This window comes from Sander lucioperca, chromosome 20 (assembly GCF_008315115.2).
Source record: "Sander lucioperca isolate FBNREF2018 chromosome 20, SLUC_FBN_1.2, whole genome shotgun sequence".
NCBI classification, from domain to species: domain Eukaryota; kingdom Metazoa; phylum Chordata; class Actinopteri; order Perciformes; family Percidae; genus Sander; species Sander lucioperca.
The window spans coordinates 4,358,605-4,383,845 of NC_050192.1; the positions used below are offsets into that span (position 1 = coordinate 4,358,605).

Genomic DNA, 25,241 nt, shown 5'->3' on the forward strand with positions numbered 1-25,241 from the left:
TTGCTGTAGATTTAAAAATAGAAAATGTAAATCAAGCTCTGTTACTTAGTGGATGACAAACATGATGGATGCGATGTCCAGACACAAATTTAAAAGAGTATGGGTGAATGTGGTTGGCAGGCAGGCATCTGCTGTGTTATCTGCACTTAAAGAGTATCTAATCACAGGCGGACAGCTCTTTCTGCCTCTGAACAGGATGGATGGATGAATAAATGGATAGAGGGTCCTACAATCATGCTCGAGATGATGGTCACATGTTGGTTACAAGTCATAAACATAAATGAAATGTATTATTTTTATTCTGAACTATATTTTAATCTGGAACATTGAATTTCAATCATTAGTACTTTTCCCCAGGTATCACTGGCATTGCTTTCCCCACATGCATCCACCTAAAGTATTTAAGCCAACACAAAGGCCATTACATGAACACTGGCACCTCCTGGTGGGGATAAATATGTCATCTATTATGTGGTGATCTAAAAATATTTGGTAATCTTACTTTTTACTGCAGAAAATCTACATGTTAGTAAGTCATGTCATTCTTAAATCTTATTTTTTTGTATTTAAAAAAATGGCAGTGTGGTTGACATTATTTCACCTGTTTTTAATTTAAATCAACTTCATTCAAGCACTTTCTTAAATTAAATGTCATTTTCTTGATATTAAGTGGAAAAACCTACAGAGGTTGTCTACAGAGTTGTCTGTCTCATATCACTCACTAACCCTTCAACTTATTCAACGAAAAAGAAAAGCACTTCTAAATGTAAAATAGTGCTAATAAAATGAGTGCTACTTACTCAGCTACTCAGTGTATGCTGATTTTTGGGTATATATAATATACATTCATTTTGTTTTTTTAAATTTTCAGTGTATAAATCTAAAGAGAACTGTATAATAATTAATACATAATATAAAACAATATAATAAATTTATATAAATGTATTGGCTTAAAGTTAAAGCTACAGCCTAAGCATTTCAGTCAGCATAAACTTGCTTTGATTTATCACTACTTCAAAATGAATGACTTATTATTGTTTATGTATTATTGTCTATGTGTATTTGAGTTGTATAAGTAAAAAACAACCGAAAATAAATTAAATAGAGAACTGTAACCACTTAAGTTATGATTTTGCCTCATCTAAGCTCACTGAATGTGTCTTTAAGTCCTACTTCTTTGTTTAGTTGTTTCATAGGTTTCACTTTGTATGTGGGCGGATAGGTCAATGTTGCGTTTAAACTCTCCTCGGAAATTGTAACTGCTAAATAAATAAAAAACCGCAACTGCAGAAAACCACACCAAAAGGTTCCAAGAATAGACAATATTCCGACAGTATTGAACGCCTCATTGATATTAAGGTAAATGTGCAGTCTCTGCTCTCTCCGGTCTGTCAGAGAAGTGCTCGGATGGAGAGCAGCGTCTGTCTGCGAATACTACACTTCAGTTGTCTTTTACAGGTTAGTACGACTGCTTTTCAATGTTTTCACAAAGTTTTAACTTATTTGAACTGAACTATTCTTGCTATGCGCCGAATTAATGACCTGCTGAGTTTGGGTGACGTACAATAGGCATGCATTTCATATCTTTCACACTGTATTAAGAACTTAAAAACAACGCAGCTGCAAGGTTCTTTGACATTTAGCCTTAATAGGCTAAGTGGTCGCTATGTCAGTGGTTTCTTGTTATTAGCCCGTTTGGCTAAATTTAGAAAAATAGAAGTCATGACTGGCTTGAAAATCACTGATTTGATCGGGAAAAGACGCTGCATTCATAATGAAAGGTAATCATTGGTATTAATAGTGTTCTAAAGTTGTGCATTGTTATATTCTCTTTTTTTATTCTTTACTATTCTACAGTCTCTGTGAGAGATAACATATTCAGATATATTTAAGTAAAAGTACCACAATGCAAATACCCACATGTAAAAGTCCTGCATTCAAAATCTTACTTTAACAATGGTGGTATTACCAGCGACATGCAACTTTAAGTATTAAATGTACTCAATGTGCACCATAATGACCCCTAAAATATGTAAAGTAACAAATAAATGTACTGTAGTGGAGTAAAAAGTGCAATATTTCCCTCGCAAATACAGTGAAGCATAAGTACATGTATTTCCAATTTATACCAAAATTGAACAAAAATATAGTAGTCGAGTAAATGTAATTAGTTACATTCCGGTCTTGCAAATAAACCTAGCATGTTAGCAGCATTTTAATGTTGTAGCTGGTTGAGAGGGACATCATTTTAACTAATTCTTATACATTTTGACAGTTAAATCAATAACAATGTATTATGTTTTACAACATGGTTAGGTATCTGTGTGTAAAATCTGACTGTGCAAAGTAACTTGTAAAAAGCTGTCAAATACTGTACATTAAGTGAAGTGTCGTAAAATGGAAATACTCTAGTAAAGTACACCATAATGACATGCAAGTACTACTTCAGTAGATGTAATTAGTAACATTCCAGCCTTGCAAATAAACCTAGCATGTAAGCAGCATTTAATGTTGTAGCTGTTTGAGAGGGAACAAATGTTGGTAGTTTAGTCGATTAAACAACTATATCTTGTAAACTGATCATATGATTTATGTGTCTGCAAAGTGACTAGTAACTATAGCTGTAATATAAATGTAGTTTAGTAAAAATTTCAATATTTCCCTCTCAATAGTTGTGAATTAGAAGGTTAAGGTAATATACAAGTACTTCAGAAAATGTATTTACTTTTAGGTGCATGTTTTTTTTCACATTTTTCATTCAATGGTCTCTTTTCACTGTAAGAAATATCTTTTTAATGCAGTGTTAACTAGCAAGAGAATTATTTAATGAAGGCTGTTGACTGGGTCATATCCTTTGTGTGTACTAGTTCTAAAATTTGAATGAGTGGCCACTTCAGGGACACTTGGAGCGTCAAAGTGGTGGCTTCTGTCCGACACAAGGACCTCCTGTCAATAACAACAAGCACACAGCCCCCCCCCACCGACACACACACACACACAAACGCACGCACGCACACACACACACACACACACACACACACACACACACACACACACACACACACACGCTTTGATGTGGGGGGCACAGAGAGTCTCAGGTGGGAGGCTCATTTGACTTTGTCCTCACTCATGAAAGCTTTGTGAAATGTCTCAATGGTACTTGACCTTCCCTGTATCTCCATCTGTGAGCTTGGGGATAGGTGGGGGTGGCATTTGAACATCCATGGGTGGTTGCAGTAAAGTGAATCCACCACCTCAGATGGCAACGTGATGCCTGCACACATAAAAGTGTGCTCTGAAAAAACACAGTATAATAAAAGTCTGTTTATTCTCTCTGATGGCTTTACTGAAAAGGATAAACATCAGCCACAAGAGAAGACAGAGATTTGACAGCTCCTGTTCTGTTCTTAGGCTTCAATATTAAACAACAAAGCAGGCGCACTACAATAAAACATAAAACACAAATTACATAAAGAAATACATAAAACTAAAATTGTACTATTTCAAAAATCCTGTCTTTATGTCCTTATGTACAGAAAAGCACAATAGACAGCATCAGCAGCCGATTTACTGCGTTTGAGCTGCTGTTTTACAAAATAAAGATCAGCAGCTTGTTTTAACAATGACCTCTGTGTTGGTACTGCCTAAATCCTCTTATATTAAGAGGACAGTTACTTCATAAGGAAGAAAGAGGGCATACATATATGGTGTAATCCCATTAGGACGTCACCACAGGCTCCATACTTTACATCACATCAGCTCAAAAGCTCTTTTCCTCAGCTATATAACTTTACTTTATATTGTTTATTACAAATGATGTAAACTTCACATCAGACAATCACATTGGCCCTCTGCTTCAAATCTGTGCTATATGTGCATGAAACATTAACAGCCAAAACAAGTATAAATCAAGCGCTTAAAAGGGATAGTTCTTTTGAAGTGGGGTTGTATGAGCTACTTCTCCATAGTCAGTGTGTTAGCTACAATAGATGGCTACAATAAATGTACTGCTGTGGACGGGGGCAGCAGCTACACGGATTTTAGATACCCAAAACAATTTATATCAGTTTAAGTGTAGGCTATATTTAGAATATTTTTACCACTTTACCTTGAAGACCGGGAACTGAAGCTGCTATCTCTGCTCTCTTCACAGCCACCAGAATCCTTTGACAAAAACAATAATTTTATCTCGCAGAACACGGTAGTTGCTGGTCTACCGCTGCCTTGATCGATTAGTTTGTTTGTGTTATTGTGTGACTTTGTTGAATCTGAACTAACCCTTTAAAACACCAAAGTCACCCAATGACACAAGCTAACCGATCAAGGCAGCGGTAGACCAGCAACTCTGTTCTGTGAAGTAAAATTACCGTTTTGTTTAATACAGGGAGCAAACAGTACACATGACCTAAAAAACTAAACTAAATCCAAGTTATTAATGTTTTGTGACGCTGATAATGGTTTGTTGCATCAGTAACATTGTAAACACAGCGGTAAAATAGCTCTTTAAGGAAAACACACAGGAAACTCTTCCATTATGTATGTGAATTCTCAAAAGTGTCAAAAATACGTACTGGAACTTTAAATCAAATCTTAAATATATTAGGATAATCAGGAAGGATGATGCTAATCAATGTACTAACTCTTTTACATAGAGTACATATTTTGTTAGCTACTGGTTTCTATTTAGTTCCTCACAATGCATCAACCTACACATAACTTTCAGCTTTTTGCTGTTCTCTGCCCACCTTCTCAACATTTAGAGAAGTGTTTGGTGTTGTTTTTCAATTTGGAGTTTGCAACAGCCCCACCTGTGAAGCTTCAAAATGAAAAATAAAAACCGCCTGCAAGACAGGAAGTGTGGTTACATCGTCGTACCTTAGGCACCGGAAGATGTACTTCTCCTGTGCAATGAACGCAGCCCTATACAACAGATTCAAACTGTACAGGAGGCTGCAGCTCTGCACATTTCAAATGTTTGTGTGTGTGTGGGCGAGAGAATTTCAATATCAGGATCAATATCAGTCTGTGACTATATGTGCAGATAAAGACATTTGTATAAGTTAGATTTAAATGGGAAAAAACAAGATATTATAATTCAAAAAGGCTGGTCTAAAATTAAGAACAGTACTAGAAAAGTACTAGGTATTCGTACCTTGTACTAATTAATTTGAGTCATTAGTTGATATGATCAGCTTCACATTATAATTGTTTTAATTAAAAAGGGACATAATGGTGTTCAAAGTCTCTTAACAGTTTATTGAAACAAGTCTACAGCTGTGTCTCAGTTTCATACCGTATGCTGTTACTCTTAACGATTTGGTTACGAATATGTAGGACATTACTTCAGAAAAAAAGACAAAATTAACTATACTTCACCATGCTCGCATGCACACTTAAACAGCTTGATTTTTTTTTATTTGGTGCAACACACTACAGATAGGAAAGAGATTCTCACAGCTGTTAAAATGAAAACAAAATGTGATACAGCTGCTCTGGCAAAGGCTTAAATAATAAAACAAACAAAAAGACTAACAAACGTTTTGGATAAATATTTTTTCATTGTCAGTAGTCTATCCTATTGTGCCATCATATTTCTGTCTGCTGGTGCAAGGCTTATAATATTTGTAATTACTAGAGCTGAAATATTTAGTCAAATAAAGCTGCAAATATTAGTCGACTAATCGATTACCAGAAAAGTAATGTAATGTCATGCTTATCCAAAAACCGGTGGCCGGTCTATTTGTATGGGCTGAATGGGCTTATGCTACACTCCGGTCGAAAACTTCTTTTCTTTTTTTTTAAATTGACCCATAAAGAGAAAAGAGATCACATCATTGGCCCACTTGTGAGTCTTTCATATGAACACTGGCCATTCACATCTTTGGTCTTTGACTGACCGGCCCACAGAGAGGAGAGAGATCACATGATTGCCCAACTGGTTTGTTTCTCATCTGAACACTGGCCAGTCACATCCCACTATGGCCCACTTCCATCCTATCATAGAGAGAGCGCATTTAAGTCCCGCCCCCACCTGCGGTGAAAACAACACCACAAAGTGCCGGTAGCTAGCTAAAAAACACGAGATTTAAGCATGTCAAACGATTATTTTAGCACCCTTTGTCTACCAGAGAGGAAAAGTTAGCTGTTAGTAAGCAAATGTTAGTTATGTCTTAGCAAGCTAAGGCACTTGCAAACATAGTACTATAACTTTCTGATTCATCCACATTCCACTAACATAAGCTGCATACTGTGTACAAAATGCAGCTTTATCTTAACTTACAAACTTTTCCCTTGTTTACTATACATGACATATTGATGATAGCCATACTCCACCCTCAACCTTTAGCCATCTTGCCATCTTGCCATTAGGAGCCAGCCAGCCAGCCAGCCAGCCAGCCAGCCTTTTAGTATCAGTGAGAACATTATCACACTCTCTTACTTACCACTCCGCTAAGTGAGAGTATTAGGGGCTACTATGCAGGGTTCAAAATTAACTTTTTGTCCACCATCCAAATGGCAAGTGAATGTTAAAATTGTACTGTTTTTTTTGGCTGGTGAGTCAAGCAACTCTACCATTCTACCTTTGTTGAACCCTGCTGGTATATACAGTACATACATGTGTTGAAGTGGAGTGCAGGGATGGTTGGTGTCCCGCCGATTTTGGTGGGCTGGTCTCGGTCTCAAAAGTCCAGGGCAGACTTTTTACCCCAGCCCAGCCCTGTAATCTCCTAAATATATATTTCCAGTTTGAGAAACTTCTCTGTGGGTTCGTCTTTATGAGCAACCGTTCTTATAGTACACACAGTCATTTGATCCATTGTCAATATAAAAATATTGATCAGTGCAGCTTTTAACTACCCAGGAAAACCAGCATATTTGAAATACTCCATGTTAAGATGTTTATTGTTGGCACAAAATCCACCTACTGTACTTTATATCTTCTATTCATTCACATGACACCACTGACTCAGGTTCAGTGAGGTTTACAAGAAGAAGGTGACTTGCTGCTTTTGACGATGACGATCACAACAAGAATTGGGGACTCGGGCGCATGCGGTCGCATATTCCTGATCTGCGTTTAGTATTTCAGCTCTATTAATAGTCACCTCCTAGCCTTCTCTCCGACACACAACACACACACACACACACGCGCAGGCCTCAAATAACACATTGACCGTCACCAAGTCGAACACTTTGCCATCAAAACAGCTGCAGTAGTGGCAACACAAGTGGTTACTGTAGTTAATTCTGTGGTTGATCACACACAGAGATTTGTTTTTATTTTTATTTTATAAAGATGCTCAAAGGTTCTGCCGAGTGTGACAGTTGCTGTTTACAGGTCCTGAAGGTATGGGTGGTTTTATTTTAGCTGCATTCAGGTTAAAAGGGCTGGTTTGTTGTCTCACTTTGGGCTTTTAGGTGTGAACAACAAACATTGTTGATTGGATTTGTTTTGGGTCTCCATGTGAGGAGATGTTTAGTTGCTGATTTAGTTTAAAACCCTGCTTTGACAGCCAGCTGGAGCAGACAGTTTTGCAGGGAAACTTGCTCACAGCCAGCTCTTGTGGTTACGGTGTCACGGGTGAGGGTGATGAAATATCTCTCTCTCTCTCTTTCTTTCTTGCTTTCTTTGTCTCTGTCTCTGTCTCTGCCTCTTCCTCTCACAGGTCGTTTAAAGCGCTAAGGGTGGAAAACAGTAAGCCTCCCCCTCTGCCAGACTTATCTTTCCTCTGGAGGAAAAGGGGCAGTCGACGTGTGCTGCGGTGGAGGAAAGGTGGTTGACGGCGACACCGAAGCTGTCTCCCAAAATCTGAGAAATCTTATCTCTTGAAGCTGCTTTGCTTAGACGGCATCGTCGCAAAGGTTTCCTGGAGATTGTTTGGATATTTGCACGGAGGTCAGAGAGTATAAACCTGCAGCCATGTCTCCGTTCCTACGGATTGGGTTCTCCAGCTTTGAGATGGATCCCGGTCTGGCTTACCATGAAGAGGTGCTGGACCCATACTGCGCTGTTTACATGAAGGAGGCCATCGACACAGGTTAGTGACTGTAGTTAGATCAGGGGTTCTTGTGATTTGGTCTATAAAATGTTAGAAAAAAAGTGAAAATTGTTAGCCAGAGCCCAAGATATTCAGTTTACAATGGTATAAAACAAAAAAAACAAAACAGCAAATGCTCACATTTGAGAAGCTGGAAACCAGAGAATATTTGGACTATATTTAGTTTTTTAGACTAATTGGTTTATTGACTAATTGTTTAAGACCAGAGTTAGACCAATAGCTCAGCATTTGTAGACCTTCTATTGAGAATCAGTTGTGGTCTAGTCAGAGTCCTCTAATTGTAATGTGCTGATAATGGATTACCTAGATTTTTATAGTGGAATTGATCAATACAGTAGCCCTCTGGCTGTCTAAGGGAAGACTTAAACCTAAAATTAGTCGAGCCTACAGTATTTACAGCTAAAGCGCTTTGTCGATAAATCAGTCGGTTGACAGAAAATTAGTCTGTTTTGAGAACATTTGCTCCTGTAAGCACCATTTGTTCACTGGCTCTTTTCTGAGAAAATGATTTATTCCTCTGCCACTCTGGAAGTGATGCATTTTATGTTTACCAGTAACGTGGTTGGAATAAATATAGAAATGCAGAAGTAGTATCTTTATTTTTAGACTACAGATTACAGTGCAAAATGTAGTCAAAAGTAAAGTATAACAGGAATCTTAGAGATTATCTTTATTTTTTGAATCAGATAGTTGTAGTAGCTTATAGGGCGACTAAGGCTAAGTATATATACTGTATACTGTAACACTAGGAGAGCTGAGGTATAGTATGGCAGGCTCTATATAGTTGTATATAGTTAGACGACGATAGACGTGTTTAAGAATTCAATAATAGATAAAGGTAGCACTGTAAATGCGGGCAGGACCATGCATATCCTTCATTTCTAAGATCTTCATTGCAGTTGTTGATTCACGTTCAATGTCACAATTTTGGGAAACTTCCCAGTGTGATAACAGACACAAAGCAGATATCATGGTTCTGCATTCGGCTATCTTTAACCGCTGGTGAATATGAGTGCAGGATAGAGCTAAAAACAGTGTGTCACTGAGAGGAAAGAGGAGGGCTCTGATGTTTCTTTTCCCCTGTAAAACCACAAGGCTGGTCCTATACGAAGCTGCAGAGAGAGGCCATGTGCATTTCATTTACACTATACTGACTCACTGGAGGGACGATGTCTTTTAGTTTCATTTCACTTTACCTCAGATCAAAATCGTTTTTCATGCCTGGCACTGACTTGAGCAAGAAAACACCTACAGGAGACAACACCCTCATTTTAAGACGCATTTTTAACAGGGTCTTACTAAATTATAGTTAGTGATGCATTAATGTGTATATCACTATACTGTTGTAGCTGGTAAAGGTGGGGGTAATTTGAATTACTTTTATTGAATAACTATATATTGTTGAGGATATATTTTGTACATATTATCTAAATCTGCAAACTATAGCTCTTAAATAACTTTAGGTGGAATAAAAAGTACAATATTTGCCTTTCAAAATGTAGTAAAGTACAAATATGAAGTTGCATAAAATGGAGTAAAATTAAAAAGTACAAGTACTTCAAAGTTAAATTTAAGTGCAGTACTTGAGTAAATGAACTTAGTTACATTCCACCGCTCGATTCACTGTTTTTGGAGGACACGTTTACTGAGTTTGTGAAATGAAGAGCTGATTATGAGAAACTCCCAGGCTAGCCAAAAAAAAAAAAAGCTCCCATCAGGCACTCTGGCTCACTGCAGCTGATTTCATCTTCACATAAAAGTGATGGAAAGCTTCAATGAACATCTTTTAAAGTCCTCTACAAAGTTGAGTGTTTAGGCACTAACAGTCTTTTTTCGACTCAGCTAACCCCAATGGTATACAGAACTGCAGCAGTAAAAGGCCCTCCTTCTGTTTTCTAATATAAAGTAAGCTTAATGATTGGCCAAAAGCACCAGCTCATCTCGTAGGAAGCCGAGTTCACTTCTCTCCGCATGCCTGCTATGCTGTCGTACAATGAAGTTACAGTTGTTAGGGCTATACATATTTTACTTTCTCATTTTTGATTAATATAAAGTAAGCTTTTATTTATCAAGTTCATGTTTAGTTTATAAAAGAATATAAGTATAAAATGCCATTTATAAATGTACTGTAGGTATCAAACATAGTAGTAGTGTTTTACTACAACAAGCCTCAGCTTAAGTTGTTATTAAGGGATGTCTTTTTATGCTAAAAGTACCTCTGTAGCTGCTGTAGGCCGCAGATCACTTTGAGAGTAAAAAGCTTAGCGGGCTTTAGCATTGAGGCAGCAGCATGGCATGTGGCTGTTATGTAAGTGGATATATGGGATGTTATTGCGGAGAAACATCAGCAGATGTCAATTATAAAAAGGCCAGGAGTGTTTTTATTTTTCCGATCCATGTGCGATCGGAAATCTCTCAACGCTGAGAGGCGATAATCATAAAGGTCTTCTGGCCAGGTGGTGAAATGTTGAGACGGTATATCAAACATCCTGCAATGCAAATGAATGTGCTACCCATGGCAACAGAGGAGAACAGGACTGTAAAGTTATAACATCTAACGACACCTGCACATAAGATTACCATATTTTGATGTAAAGAAGTCACATATTTCACCCTTAAAAATGATAGTTGGGACTGTAATAGAGCATCTAATCCCCTGAGAGTGACACACTATACATTCATCCTTTTTTCACAGATTAATTCCTGGTGTCGGTTTTCCTCACTAACAGGAAATCTTCCCTCCGTCTTCCATGTTAAATGGATATTAAATCCTTAAAGCATAAGGCTGGTGATAGACTATTCTTTTGCTATTGTCAGCAAATCCCAGAAAAGGTTTCTCAATGCTTTCTTACCCTGTGACTCTCAGCCCGAAGCCAATCTGTTAATTCTGAAGACATACATCTTTTAAAACTGCAATTAATTCATATTTTCATCTTTAAGAATGCTTAATAGTTTCCTAAATCAGCTTTTTAGAAGACAGTACTTATGTCTAGTCCACACATACACGGGTATTTTTGTAAATGGGGCTTTTCCCTTCTTTGTTTTCCAAAACCGTTCCCGTCCACACAAACACTGTTTAAAAAAAACTGTCCAAATGAAAACACAAAAATACATTGAAGCGCTGTCAAGTGCATGCCAAACCAACAGGCGGCAATATAACCCTAACCCTAAAGCTATGTTGGCCAGTCAAGCAAAGAGAAGAAAATGTTGGCCAATCAGAAGCCTGAAAAAAAGCTTTTACAGAAAGGCTGCAATGTTGCATTGATCGCTCAGTAGCGCATTCGGACGCCTCTGTTCCTCAACATAGTGGAAGAGTAACTGTACATGTATGTGTCAACATGTACAAAGTCCTGTTAGCGGTTAGAACCAGCACTTTTTGGGCCACGTCTGACGCCTCACAAAAGGAGATAATGGCACAAACTGTGATGTTACAAGCCAAAAGCTCTGTTTTCCCACGACAACACTGAAAAGTTTCTGAAAATGTTCACACTGGCAGTTTTTCCAAAAGATCAGTTTTCAGTGACCTAAAACACAGTTTGCGTGTAGGTGAAAGGTTACGTTAAAAAACTGTTTTTCGGGGACTATTTTCAGTGGTGGATTAATACACATTAAGTTCTCTATAGTTCTCAAGTAATTCTGGCAGCAGGATGATGTTTTTCCACTTAAGTCTTTATTGGCAAAAGATTTGCAGCATTAAACAATGTCAGTAACTGGGGGCGACCTCTAGCTCACCCAGTAGAGTGTGCGCCCTATTTAGGCTGAGTCCTTTGAAGCGGCCCGGGCAATGCGGCCCATTGCTGCGTGTATTTATCTCTCTTTCTCTCCCCGCTTTCCTGTCTATTCACTGTTATTATCAAATAAAAAGGGGGGAAAACCCCCCCAAAAAAGACGACCCCTAAAAAAAATCTTAAATAAATAAACATATTTTTCATCATTTAAAGTCCTGTTGTCATCTTTTTGAGTCTTGCATTATGTTGATTTTTCTTCCAGTTGTGCTTCTTGTAGTCTCAAGATATGTGTCAGTTTTTTCCATTAGGAAGATTTCTTCAATGATTATCAGCCTTTGGTCCTTTGTCATTGGCACTTCCTTCGCCCACTTCCTCGTAATAGAATGTAGAAATATAGAACACACACACTCATTCTGTGTCTGTCAAGAAAATGTTTGAACTGCATCTTGTCACAGTGTCTACCATGCCAGTAGCAATAAGATATAGAATTTGCTGACACACAGGATTTCAAGGTATTGAAGTCAAAGTCAAAGTGAAAATCACAGTGTAGCTTTTGTTTTTATCTTATTTCCTGTCTGTTGCTAAGAAAGGGTCAGAGTAAAGAGCCTGCCAATAAAGAAGTGTCTCTTCTCTTTATTGCTTTTTGTTATTCCAGAAAAGGGCCAAGTGCACAAGCAGAAGAAGCCCACCATGTACCCGCCATGGAGCACCACGTTTGACGCCCACGTCCACCGTGGTCGCATCATGCACGTGATGGTGAAGGACCGCACGGCAGAGCTGAAGTCTGAGGCCACGGTGGCTCTTGACTTGCTGGCAACGCGATGCAAGAAGGAGAACGGCAAGCTAGAGATCTGGGTTAGTGCAGTGGGATGGGTCACGGGTGTGTGTGTGTGTGTGTGTGTGTGTGTGTGTGATTGTACTCTCGGACCAGCTGTTTGGCTACTTCGGCGAAAAAATCCAGATGGGCTGACTCACTTTCGGGTCAAAAGAGCAAATGTTTAAAGTGGTAATCCTCCTTTTAGTCATTAAAAAAATTAAACCAACAAGCTTTTTTTTCCTGGAGATATTTTAGTTTGTAATAGCAGGAAAATAACAGGTTTAATTAATAACATACCATAACATCACTGATTATCTACAGCCGTGCTTCTCCTGCGACGACCTGTCAAAATCTGCAGTGAAAAATGTCTGTACTGTATCTTCGATGGCATTTTATTGTCTTAGATTTTTTTTTTCTGTACATTTTCAGAAGGTCAGACAGCCTTGTAATACAGAATCTTCACGCCACGGTATTCCAGAATCGTGTGTTTTTATCTAATCACAATAAAATAATGTTATCGTGATCAAGAGAAAACAAAGCTCGTTGTGTTCTGAGATGCCAAAACCAGAAATCCACATCTGATATATCAAAAATCAATAATCCGTTAATATTTAGACACAACAAAACACGTCGTGAAAGTAATTATCAGCACATCAAAACACATTGCCTTCAGAGTGAAATTTGTTATTTTTAATGAAAAATATTAGCAGGAATTGTTAATTATTATATTATTATTAATATTTAGATTTAATTAACATTAAGCAATAATGTTTCTTTGACCTCTTGTAAAAGGTTACCCACAATAGCTTTAATTAAAATTAAATGTGTCCTATGCATCTCCCTCGGTTTCCATCCCATAGTACAGCAGAATGCTTTATTTACATTTTAAAATAGTAAAGAATTGTGGGGTGTATTGGTTCCATTGTTCCATGATCCCCCCCTCCCTCCATCTCTGCCCTCATTTCTTGTCATCTCTCTATTGTACACCATTATAAAAGCAAAAATACATATTTGGAGAAGGAGGGCCCTGGACCCCCATACAGATGTTCAGTTTTACATCTTGTCATATTTTTCATCCCACTTTAGCCTGAATTACATCTAGATTATATCCACGTTATGAAGGCCACCAGTGCTCATGCCAATTACCTAGTTCTTCCTCAAGTTATTTTTACCTGGGTCAGAAATTAGACAGTTCTCTTCTTGTGCACCAGATAATTTCTTTTCCTGGAAAGACTTCGCTTTGGGTGACACCAGAGGCTTCATGCCAACTGCCTCTTATACCAAATTAAGAATCAAACGATCAAATCAAATATATTTTGGGTATATTTTGAATCCACGTCCTTTCCTTTTCATTGTCAATGTTTTTTTCTCACAAATTTCTTTTGTAAATTATTTCTCTTCTTTCTGTTTTTTTGTCTCAGCTGGAGCTGAAGCCACAGGGCCGCCTGCTGATGGAGGCCAAATACTATCTGGAGAAGAGCGGTGAGTGGAACAAACCTATGTAACTCCACCTGCTCCTCCTCCATCAACAACTACAATATACTGAAACACATAGGCTCTTGCCATCAAATGGAAAAAAAAGTCCTTAACTGAAACTGAGACCAATATTGATTGCCCAAAACAAAATCTGTAAAACTGAAAGTGAAAATTAGAGATAGTTATCTTTATGATCTGAAGTTACATAAGGTTGTAAAGTCTACTCAAAAAGGAAACATTTTCTTCATCTTAAATACTTAGCACTGTTGTGGTCACAGAAATCATTTGCATACCTTTCTTTAATTTATTCAAAACTAATTATTGCTGCCACCAGAAACAAGGAAGTGAATCATTTCCTGTGACCCATACAATATTCTTTGACAAAAGTCAGGTATTTTAAACTGCCAATTTGTATATTTTTACATAAAAAAAACATTAGTTAGTATGTTGAATCACTATTATACCATGTCATGGTAGAGAATAGCAAAACATTTATGCAGTACTTTTTACTTTGTGAACTGTGACAGTTTGGTGATTTTTGAGGTAATATTTTAGATTTTTAGGTTTGAAAACAACCAATACTGTATACATATAGTGAATGTGATCATAAAATACTGACCATCAATCCAAATTGTCCTTCAAAACTTTGCATCACTTGCACTCTTGTGTGTTTTAATGAGGCAAAATCCTCCCAACCTATTTACATTTTCTCAAGCTAAAAATAAGACCTTTGGGTCTCTGCCCACTGCTAGTCCTTGTGTGTGTGTGTGTGTGTGTGTGTGTGTGTGTGTGTGTGTGTGTGTTTTGTGTTAGATCCCTTTCACTGGTGCTTTCCTGACATTAACACCATGCCAAGGCCTGAAAAGTCACTGAGAACCAAAAGGAAGAAGCTATCTAATGTTTCTATATATAGAAGTTGGAAACAACAGGTGGCATAGCGTCTGGTGCACTGTGACAATTTCATCTGTGGAACTTCCTCCTGAACTACATACAAACACATAATAAATGGTCTTACCGACTGATTCAGCAGTACACAGACTCCTTTCAAAACAGATATTCTATATATATTTTTTTTTTTTTTTTTTTTAAAGGAATAGTACAACATTTTGGGGAAGGTGCTTAGTACAAAAGTACTAATGATGCACTTGACAAAGTCTTTATGTTAAACTGCAACAATTAGATCGCAAAGTGGTGTTGCAACAGAGAAGACTGACTCATCCATATGAGCTGATCGAGACAAAATGAAACTCTGATGTAGAAACACTTGTTGATCCACAAAAGGTGCGAACTCTAAGTGTGACATCCTCCTGGCATTAAGACAACGGTGTCTTTTTCATGTTTTGTTCTTTAAATAAAAAGGTTGTATGATGTGTTTCAGACGCTGCAGGTCAGACTGAGGGAGACCCAGAGTCCGAACCAGAGAGGGAGGGTCTGTTCGCCCTCCATCAGCGGCGAGGGGCCATCAAACAGGCTAAAGTTCACATTGTCAAATGTCACGAGTTCAGCGCCACGTTCTTCCCTCAACCGACCTTCTGCTCCGTCTGCAAAGAGTTTGTCTGGTACACAACAAACTGGGATATCACAGACCACCAAATTACCATTTTGCTGCATTATCATATTAGTCATTTTAATCCGTTTTTATCCGCCACAGGGGTCTTAACAAGCAGGGTTACCAGTGCAGACGTGAGTGTCAGATTTTCCACTGACCTTCTGGAAGTTTAAATGATGCCTGCTTTACATCTCTGCCATGTGTCTAACTTGGTTATATTTGTGTCTTTTAGAGTGCAATGCAGCCATTCACAAAAAATGCATAGACAAAGTAATCGCTAAATGCACGGGTTCAGCCATTAACAGCAAAGAAACAATGGTGAGTATCTGCCTCACACTGATTTCCAGTCACTCAATGTGCTGCATAAATGCTTTACGAAAGCGCGTCATTACTTCTGAGCAGTCACTGTTAAATCTGCCGATACAGTATGTGTAAGAGATTTGTAAACTTGTGGTTATACTGCTTACTAATCAAGTAGTCGCCTCGTGCAGAGGTATCAATACACTAGACTTGTCTCGTCTCATTTGCTGCTTTTATCTTGCTCGTTTCACTTCCTCCTCAGCCGCATGCCTGCATGAAACCAAAAGAGAAGGCAAAACCTCATGTTGTAATGCATTATAAAAGACAGATCTGCCACCCACTGTTTGAATACAGGAAGTGTTTCTACTACTGCTTTTGGCTTTGTTTGCTTCTGTCCCAAGGTCTGGCAGGCCTGTTTGCAAGGCTTAACATGTACTAGGGCCTCCATGATAAAATGTATGATGTTATGTGTGCTGCAGATCCACAAGGAGCGCTTCAAGATCGACATGCCCCACAGGTTTAAGGTCTACAACTACAAAAGTCCCACTTTCTGTGAACACTGCGGTACTCTGCTGTGGGGGCTCGCCAAGCAGGGGCTCAAATGTGAGGGTGAGAGGCGGGAGTTTTATGATTTCTGTGGTTTTATGCATCTTGTTGGGTTAAAAACTGGACTTGTAGACTAGCGTTACACCTCGTACACACTGTCTTAACGCAAGTGATGACACTACTTCAACGCAGCGAGCCTAAAAGAAACTTTCCATGAAGCACAAGTTCACAAATGTTGTTTCTGTATGTTGCTGTGTTCTATGACAGTATGGTTGCGCTTACCCACTAACAATTTAAGGTAGCTGCAGGTGGCTGTGCTGAAAAGATTAGAGTAAGAATAAGAATTAGAAAAAACAAATAGATAAAAAGTTCATGAATAAAGTATGGTTGACCTGGTAAGGGTATACTGGCCCAACTGTAGTTGGCCTGTGAAATTTTTCAGTGTATAACAATGTAAAATGTACATGTGTCATAGTTGTAAGGCAAACTATGCATACTACAATACGATTTTGTACACTTTTGAACTGAAGTGCAAAGATGGTGCAAAGTCAAGTCAATTCTATTCATATTACCCCAAATCACAAATTTAACTCACACAGCTTTACAATCTGTACAGCATGTCCTCTTTCCATCCTCATTCCATCTTTTTATGTATGTATTTTAAAGGAACCATACGTTGGGGTATGGGTACAGTATATTGTTTTATGTATCGTATTTGGGCGAATGTGATTTGGCCGGTATGTACTAGAGCTGAAGATCTTTGCCCGAACTCTACGGGACCCGACGGGTTCGGTCTTAATTTCTATAATTTTACACGGGCTCGGGTTTGTGCTCCGGGTTGCGCGGTAAATGAGCGGTCTGGTGATGCGTTACAATTAACGCGAAAATGGATGCTGAGGAGTTGAAACGGAGGCTGAGAACTAAAACAGTAAATGGCTGAGTTGCCTCAGCAAAGAAAGCAAAGTCTGAGGTGTGGAAAACTTTTGACCATGAGAAATGATTCATTTTTGACAAAAGGCAAAAGAGCTGTGTGCGTGCGCACATTTGAATAATGTCGGGCTGTAAACGGGTTTGGGCTTTTAAAAAGCTGTCAATCAAAATGTACTTGTCGGACTTTTGAGGCCCGATTACAGCTCTAGTATGTACTACTCGGTATGTTAAAAAAATTAAACAACAAAGTGGGTACCACAAGAGAGAAAATGTAAAAGAAACTGTAAACTAAGAGAATATTCTTTATCTAACCTTATCTCTCTCACACACACACACACACACACACACACACACACACACACACACACACACACCTTTTTGATATTAATGAACGTACATTACATTCAAGCCATTGCCAAATGAGTTACTACAAAGCTAATTAAGACTCTCAGCTCGGGGTGACCTCGAGCTCACCCAGTAAGAGCGTGCGCCCCACGACCTTTGCAGCGGCCTGGGTTCAAATCCGACCTGCGGCTCTTTGCTGCGTGTCATCCCCCATCTCTCTCCCACCTTTCCTGTCTATCCACTTTCACTCTAAATTAAGGGGAAAAAGTCCCAAAAAAATAAATAAATGAATTAAAAAAAAGACTCTCTCCACACAACTCTCTGTATTTCTCTAAGAGAATTACCTCTTCTTAAGAGTGTGTTTTTTTAATCCTCCGTGTCCTCCTTGGCTACCAGCAACTGCTCAGTCACGTAAGGCTTGTATCATGTGGACGCGCCGACAGTTTTGTTGTCATAGAATTCCTCATGGGGAATACGCACTATAGCTTTAACGTCCCCTTTTCAAAGCATTGTTGCATTACACATTGTGTGAAATATGTGGAGATGGATACAAAACTGTTCTCCAAGGCATGTCATGCATGTTTATAACATGGTGGTAATGCAGTGTTTTCTGTGCAGAATGTAGCATGAATGTCCATCATAAATGCCAGAAGAAAGTAGCCAACCTCTGTGGGGTCAACCAAAAACTGATGGCTGAAGCTCTGGCCATGATCGAGAGTAAACAGCAGGTCAGACAAACCAATACTTTCAAAATGTTTCAATGTGTACATTTTGAGGAGTTTTTTTCCCCCATCAACTCCCACCTCAGTAAACCTGCCCAGAAGCTGCTAAGACACCTAAAATATTTTTTATTAATATTCACTGAAGTATGGTATGTACTGGTTCATGCATTAAAAGTTTGAGGGTTTTAAGGTGTGATGTTAAGGTCGTCTGTTTCCCTGTGCTGATTATGTCTCAAAATGGTATGAATGTGTTTTTTAGAGGTTTTTCCATTGAAGTGTTTGACTTTTAAATTGTCAACAAAATGAAATTCAGGCCGATGCTGGTCCTACCTTTTGTCAGGCCAGAAGCACCCGAGAAAGTGAGATCATTGGTCGAGAAGGCCCAGTAGGTGTTGGCCAGCCAGGCGTGGTCCGAGCTCCGTCTGGGTTAGTAACGGGTGTACCAGCCACAGCTACACCTGCAAACAAAGGTACACAACCACTCAAATCTCCACTCTCATCAAGCCATTTCTTCTTGATAGTTTTTCATTATCATGCATTCGTTTCCCATTCCTGCTTCCTGACCTGAAGACATTCAGGGTGTGTCATGGGATGGACCGACTGACGTCGGCAGGTCGATCCCTGAGGCGCTGACAGAAGAGCCTCTGTACGCTGTTCCCAGGAAGGAGCACCAACCCAAATTCACCGTCGATGACTTCATCCTGCACAAGATGCTTGGGAAAGGCAGCTTTGGCAAGGTACAGGAGATTATCTGATTCAAAGAAGAAAAACACAAAAAAGGTCCAAATATGTTAGTTATTCACATAAGAAAAGAGCAAAGGGAAAATTGGATGTAGCAAAAGTGTTCCTGCAAAAAACGAAAATACATGCAGATTACTTCAACATTCTTTATGTAGGTTTTTAGAGCTATAAGACTTTTTTTTGTAGTTATTAGAAATAACAGACAACACATTTAGGCAAAGACTTTTTCCAGATTAGTCACCAGTGATATTCTAGTTATTCTCGTCAACGGAGTTTTCACACAGCACAATATGACTCTTGTGGTCAACACTTCTTTCTGCTGCCAGTTTCCACAGAAAACCACTGGCTTCTTGCATTATGCATCAGCATGACAAATGGGGGCATTAGAAGTTGGTGGCAAAGAAAATATGAACTGTCCAGCCGCAGCAGTTTTTAAATTTCCTTGCTGCGTTTCCAGGTGTTTTTAGCCGAGCTGAAAAAAAGCGGGCACTTTTACGCGGTGAAGGCTCTAAAAAAGGATGTGGTGCTGATGGACGATGATGTCGAGTGCACCATGGTGGAGAGGAGGGTCCTCTCTCTTGCCTGGGAAAACCCTTTCCTCACGCACCTTTACTGCACCTTCCAGACCAAGGTAACAACAATCCATGTACACTTGAATATTCGTTCCAACCATCCTCAGCTACAACTCCAGCGCTGACCTCTCTGCATTTCTTATGTCCAGGAGAACCTGTTCTTCGTGATGGAGTGTCTAAATGGAGGGGATCTCATGTTCCACATCCAGAACTGCCACAAGTTTGACTTGCACAGAGCCACGTATGTATCCCGTCAAAAGGCACAACATCTAAGATGCTGAACACCTGTCTATTAAGATGCACAACTGTAACTTTGCACTGTCTGGGTTGGATGCTTTACTTTCCTTGTACTTCTTGGTTGGAGTCAGTTGGTAGGAAAGACAAAAGTAACACACTGTGTTTTTTCTGTCTCCCTGCAGCTTCTATGCAGCTGAGATCATCTGTGGGCTCCAGTTCCTGCACTCTAAAGGAATCATTTACAGGTAGAGTCTCAGCATAAGACAAAAACAGAACTGAAACTGATGAACAAAACACAAGAGGCCAAAACTAAGAACTGTTGGTGCTCACATGCTCCTGTTCCTCTGTAGGGATCTGAAGCTGGATAATGTGCTGCTGGACTCTGAGGGTCATATCAAGATAGCAGACTTTGGCATGTGTAAGGAGAACATGCAGGACGAGTCACGCACCTCCACCTTCTGTGGGACACCCGACTACATCGCTCCAGAGGTGAGCACACGCACCATGTTGTACCTTTAGCGGTAACTTATCTCAACCATAGATAGCATAAGTTGTGACAAAGGCTGTGTCCAAAATCACTCCCTTGTTCACTCCATCACCATTCCCTCTACACAATATTTTATTTCTAATCTAGAAATAATAATTATTAATCCCAATCTACAGCTGGAATTTCAGTTAGAAGCTTTAGAGGTTGTGTAAACCAAGATTTTACTTGTAATTGTAAAATTCTATTTCATATTAATGTGCAGTTGTCTTACTGTTTTTTTTTTTACCATTTTGCACCAAAACAGTAACACAAATTCCCTTTATGTCTAATCAAACCTAACTGGCCAATCAATGAAATAGAGGTATATTTCTCTTTGGTCCAAAGGGTTAAACCAACAGTGAAACTCCCTGAAATTGCGATCTTTTTTTAAGATACCTTCAGAAAATAAAAAACTTTTATCCAGCTTGGAACAGATTCTTTTAATATAACTTCATCAGGATAAACAGTAATGGGTATCAGACTGCATGTTGTTATCAAAAGGCAAATTTAGAAAAGCTACACTGTATGTTTTAACAGTATGTGGGTTGTAATTGTGTATCAGATCCTGCTGGGTCAGAAGTACAACAGCTCAGTGGACTGGTGGTCGTTTGGAGTGCTGCTGTACGAGATGCTGATCGGTCAGTCTCCGTTCCACGGCCGCGATGAAGAGGAGTTGTTTCAATCCATACGAACTGACAACCCCGTTTATCCCCGCTGGCTCACCAAAGACGCCAAGGACATTCTGATCAAGGTCTGACACTGTGTGTGTGTTGGGTGTGTGTATGAGTGTGTTTTAATGGTTGATTGAGGGTACTAAAGTAATTAAACTCTAGAAGCAGAAATTCTGCGACTGACATTCTGTGAAAATTCAGTTGCTGTGGTTTAAACTAAATAAGAACTGGTTAGTTAGGTGCTGTTCTTTTCTAGACAAACTTCTGTAGCAGATTTCAATAACTTATTTACATTGATCAACAAAATGTGAGGCTTACATTGACATTAACCACACAGATCCTTTGATCAATAATTTGTCTATTTAACATCCCTCATTTCATTGAAAAAAAAGCCTCTTGGCAAACTTTGGCACATTTACAGCAATGTTCATCAATATGCACTGTCCCTGTTAAATAAAGAAACAAAAAAAATGAGAGGGAAAGAGAGAAAATCTCGGAAGGAATCCCATGGCTCCAAAGTACAGGTTGACCTTCAAGTTTTAACGACTACAAACAGTAACTCTTTAAAGCTATCACGGAAAAATGAAATTACCGCCTACACAATACTTGAACTTCATCACGTCAGTCCCAGCAACACCGTTTGACAGTGAAACGCACACCAATACGTGTTTAGCTCCAACGATGTGGGCTAAATAATAATAGGTGCTTTCCGACCGGATAGTACTTGTACTTTTAAGTGTAAAAGTACACTTCTAAGCAGTTCTAAGAACTACTCTCCCCCAAAATCTTTTTTTCCGTTTGCATTCCCACTGGCCAAGTGGCCATAGGGACTGGTAGGAGGGGTAAGGGAGTGACGCAAGCACGGCAACGGTCTTTATAGCATCGTCACTAGACCTTAGCGCCACATACAACAACAACAAATGATGCTAATACTTGTGCACTTTTCCTATATTAAACACACGTCCATTCTCGTAGTAATTCACGTAACGTTTTGCTCAACACAGACGGGGCTTTATTATACTCGGAACAGACTCCGTCTCGCCTGCAGCGCTGTGGACGTGTGTGTGTGTGTGTGTGTGTGTGTGTGTGTGTGTGTGTGACGGCCGGCGAGCCGCAGGACACGCTTGTGGAGTTTAACTCCGTAAAGACAGTTAACCACAGGTTCCCGTTAATCTTATGATGGACGTGTGTTGTGATATTTAAACAAACGAACCGTCAACGGCAAAATAAAAGCCTCTTATTTATGAGAGCGGTCTGAGAGACCTCCAGCTTACAGCGAGGTGTCTGAGCATGACTGGCCGAGCAACGAGCTAGAGGCCGGGGCAGGCGCTTGCTGGCTGTCGCCTCACTTCATGGAGCGTCTCAACTCCGAAAACTTTTAAGCAAATTGTCAATTCAGCATCAATTTTCACAAGACTGCCTATATTCTAAACAGTTAATTTCTCGCCTAAAACGTTGTCAGAAGTGAATTTAACGATGAATAAGATGGTCAAAATTGTTAAAAATGTCCCGTTGTTGGTTGTTACTCTGTCTGCAAGTTCCGAGTTGGCAGTGGGCGTGACTTATATAAGTTCGACCAATCAAGTACACCTAGGAAAAGGGAAAAGACCCTGCTCTGAAGTAGGAGCTAAAAAAGTACGCTACTGAGGCCAGAGGAACTTAAAAATCCCCACATTTTTCCTGTCGGAACACGACAAAAACAGTGTTCTAGGAACATTTAGTTCTAAGAACTAAAAAAATCCCTCCGGTCAGAAAGCCCCTAGTACAACATTTAGAAGAAGCACCAAAAGATTGTTTACTTTTTAACTCTACTTTGACTGCATACATTATTTGTAAAGGGTGTAACCTCAGTTGTGTTTGTGCTGCAGTTGTTTGTGAGGGAGCCCGAGGAGCGCCTGGGAGTGAAGGGAAACATCAGACAGCACGGTTTCTTCAGCAGCACTGACTGGAACTCCCTGGAACAACGGAAGGTGGCGCCGCCCTTCAGGCCAACATTAGTAAGTACATTCACAGTTTAAGGGGCTCACTCTTTCATTCAAATTTAAAAGGCCAGATTTTCACAGACTTACACAGGACTTTACCCCAGGAGAGCCGGGATCGCGTCCTGCGTGTGGCGTTTATCAACCGTTTAATTTTTTTTTAATAAAGCCTTCCCCAATGTTCTTTTCCTAAACCCAACCATTTATTGTTTTCCTAAGCGTGTGACGTTAGTCACCGTCGTGTTTTTGTCGTTTTTGAGTGTTACTAAAGCCTTTTCCAATGTTCTTTCCCTAAACCCAACCTTTTTTTTTTTTCACACGCGTGAAGTTGTTCTCGCGATAGCACGCCACCTTCTCGCGATAACACGCCACGTGGCGATGCCACGGGGTGTGTATGTTTACATCCGCTGTATACAGCGTAGACATACACGTGGATAGCTCAAAATGCGTACAGATAACACACCATTTGGCTTTAGGAAAGTGGCGTGTATGTTTACGCAAAGTCATGATGCCACGTTGTCACCTTGGATTTCTGGGTTATCATGATGGACACTTGAATAACACTTTTAAAGACCAAAACTATTGATTGAGACAATAATTGGCAGGTTAATCAATACGGAACATACTTGCTAGTGGTAGTCCTGCATAATTGAATGACTCATGTTCACCAAAGTTGTTTTACTTGTGATGAACATGTTTAGTTCAATTCATGGTATGACCACATACTTCTATTCATTGTGGAGGAAAATAATCTTTCACAAGACATTGTGAGACTGTTGAATCAGTAGTGTATTGTGCGTATCGTTGTGTGTATTGACACATTTTCTCTTCCACCCTCGCAGACGTCGCCCAGTGACTGCAGTAACTTTGACAAAGAGTTTATCAACGAGAAGCCCCGGCTGTCGTGTGCCGACCGGACGCTCATCAACAGCGTTGACCAGACGATGTTCAGAAACTTCTCCTTTGTCAACCCGGGGATGGCTCGCAACGCAGCACGCTGACAACGGGACCAACAACTTACTACCTTACAAGCAAGCCACTCAGACACAAACAGCACTTACTGTAACTAAAACAAACTGCAGAGACTTTAGACCATGAATGTCACAAAACTTCACTGTATCCGTAAACATGATGATAACCACTAAGGGGGTGTCCTGGGTGTAAGGCACATACAACACAACTGTGACGGGATCTTTGTTGCATGTCTTTTCTGTCTCTAAATTTTAAATATAAAAGATACCCACAAAAATCTTTTAAAAACAGACAAACAACAAAAACTGCTGAGACAAAGAGGCAAAGAACATATACCAAGATATAAAAATGAACAGTCCATTACAATGCCTGAGATATAATTCGTCTTAAGTAGTGGCATATAATTACCTATAGAATTAAAGTATTAAAAACCCCCTAAACCAGTCCCTCCAGGATTTCGCAGCCTTTTTTTGAGATTGTTGCGGCCTAAAATGCCTGATTTCGCAGGAGCTTTTGTTAAAAATTGCGATAAAAGTTGCGATGTCTTTTGTATGTTTGCTGCAATGAAATTGCGGGAGACAGTGAAAGTTGCAAAAAAAAGTTGCGATTTTTTTTTTTTGTATAGTTCTTGGAAACTTGTTTCAGGGAGAATAAAATTACTCTGGGCTGAGTTTTCCTAGTAACCTTACCAAAAAGGCTCAGGATGCTGCAAATGTTGGTATAATATGAAAATGGCTGATGGATTTAAGACAAAAAATAATAATTTATTGAATGAATCAAATTTGAACATGTGTGTCTGTAGCTTGTTGATCTTTACATTGTTAGTTAATTTCCTAACCTGGCCTGGGACACACAGGCGTACACAAGTAACGTTACTTATTGGACTTTAACTTATCATTGCACTTACAATAACGAGAGTAGCTGTCATCAATTTAGGTCATTGTGTCGTCTCATCTGCGCTTTTTCCTGCATCTACCATGTGTGTTTGTGTGTGTGCGCGTAGCGGGGGGGAACTGTATTGCAGCCCCGCCCGCTGCAGACAGCCGACAGGATTGAAATAGCAGCCGCTG

The 25,241-nt window shown here is 39.4% G+C and overlaps 1 protein-coding gene across 3 annotated transcripts; it reads left to right on the plus strand.

Moving 5' to 3' along the window:
* The first annotated feature begins 1,372 nt into the window (after nt 1-1,372).
* On the plus strand, nt 1,373-24,624 carry prkcq (protein kinase C, theta). 3 transcript variants are annotated; one of them, XM_031313701.2, is made up of 18 exons: nt 1,373-1,458; nt 7,668-8,039; nt 12,444-12,643; nt 14,027-14,087; nt 15,460-15,640; nt 15,733-15,764; nt 15,863-15,948; nt 16,410-16,539; nt 18,370-18,479; nt 18,787-18,943; nt 19,044-19,210; nt 19,672-19,845; nt 19,936-20,027; nt 20,206-20,268; nt 20,374-20,512; nt 21,112-21,300; nt 23,089-23,217; nt 24,042-24,624. In XM_031313701.2, the coding sequence occupies exons 2-18, from the start codon at nt 7,922-7,924 to the stop codon at nt 24,198-24,200; spliced, it is 2,187 nt and encodes a 728-aa protein (XP_031169561.1). In that variant the 5' UTR covers nt 1,373-1,458; nt 7,668-7,921; the 3' UTR covers nt 24,201-24,624. The 3 variants fall into 3 exon arrangements, with proteins under 3 accessions (XP_031169561.1, XP_031169563.1, XP_031169562.1); XM_031313703.2 differs by having other exon boundaries at nt 18,814-18,943; XM_031313702.2 differs by lacking the exon at nt 1,373-1,458 and adding an exon at nt 7,228-7,348.
* The last annotated feature ends 617 nt before the right edge of the window (nt 24,625-25,241 follow it).

Excerpts from the sequence above, each read along its gene's own strand:
- prkcq (XM_031313701.2), top strand. The coding sequence starts at position 7,922 with ATGTCTCCGTTCCTACGGATTGGGTTCTCCAGCTTTGAGATGGATCCC. Across the intron at positions 18,944-19,043 it reads AGCTACACCTGCAAACAAAG|ACATTCAGGGTGTGTCATGG; the intron begins GTACACAACCAC and ends CCTGACCTGAAG. Across the intron at positions 20,269-20,373 it reads TCTAAAGGAATCATTTACAG|GGATCTGAAGCTGGATAATG; the intron begins GTAGAGTCTCAG and ends GTTCCTCTGTAG.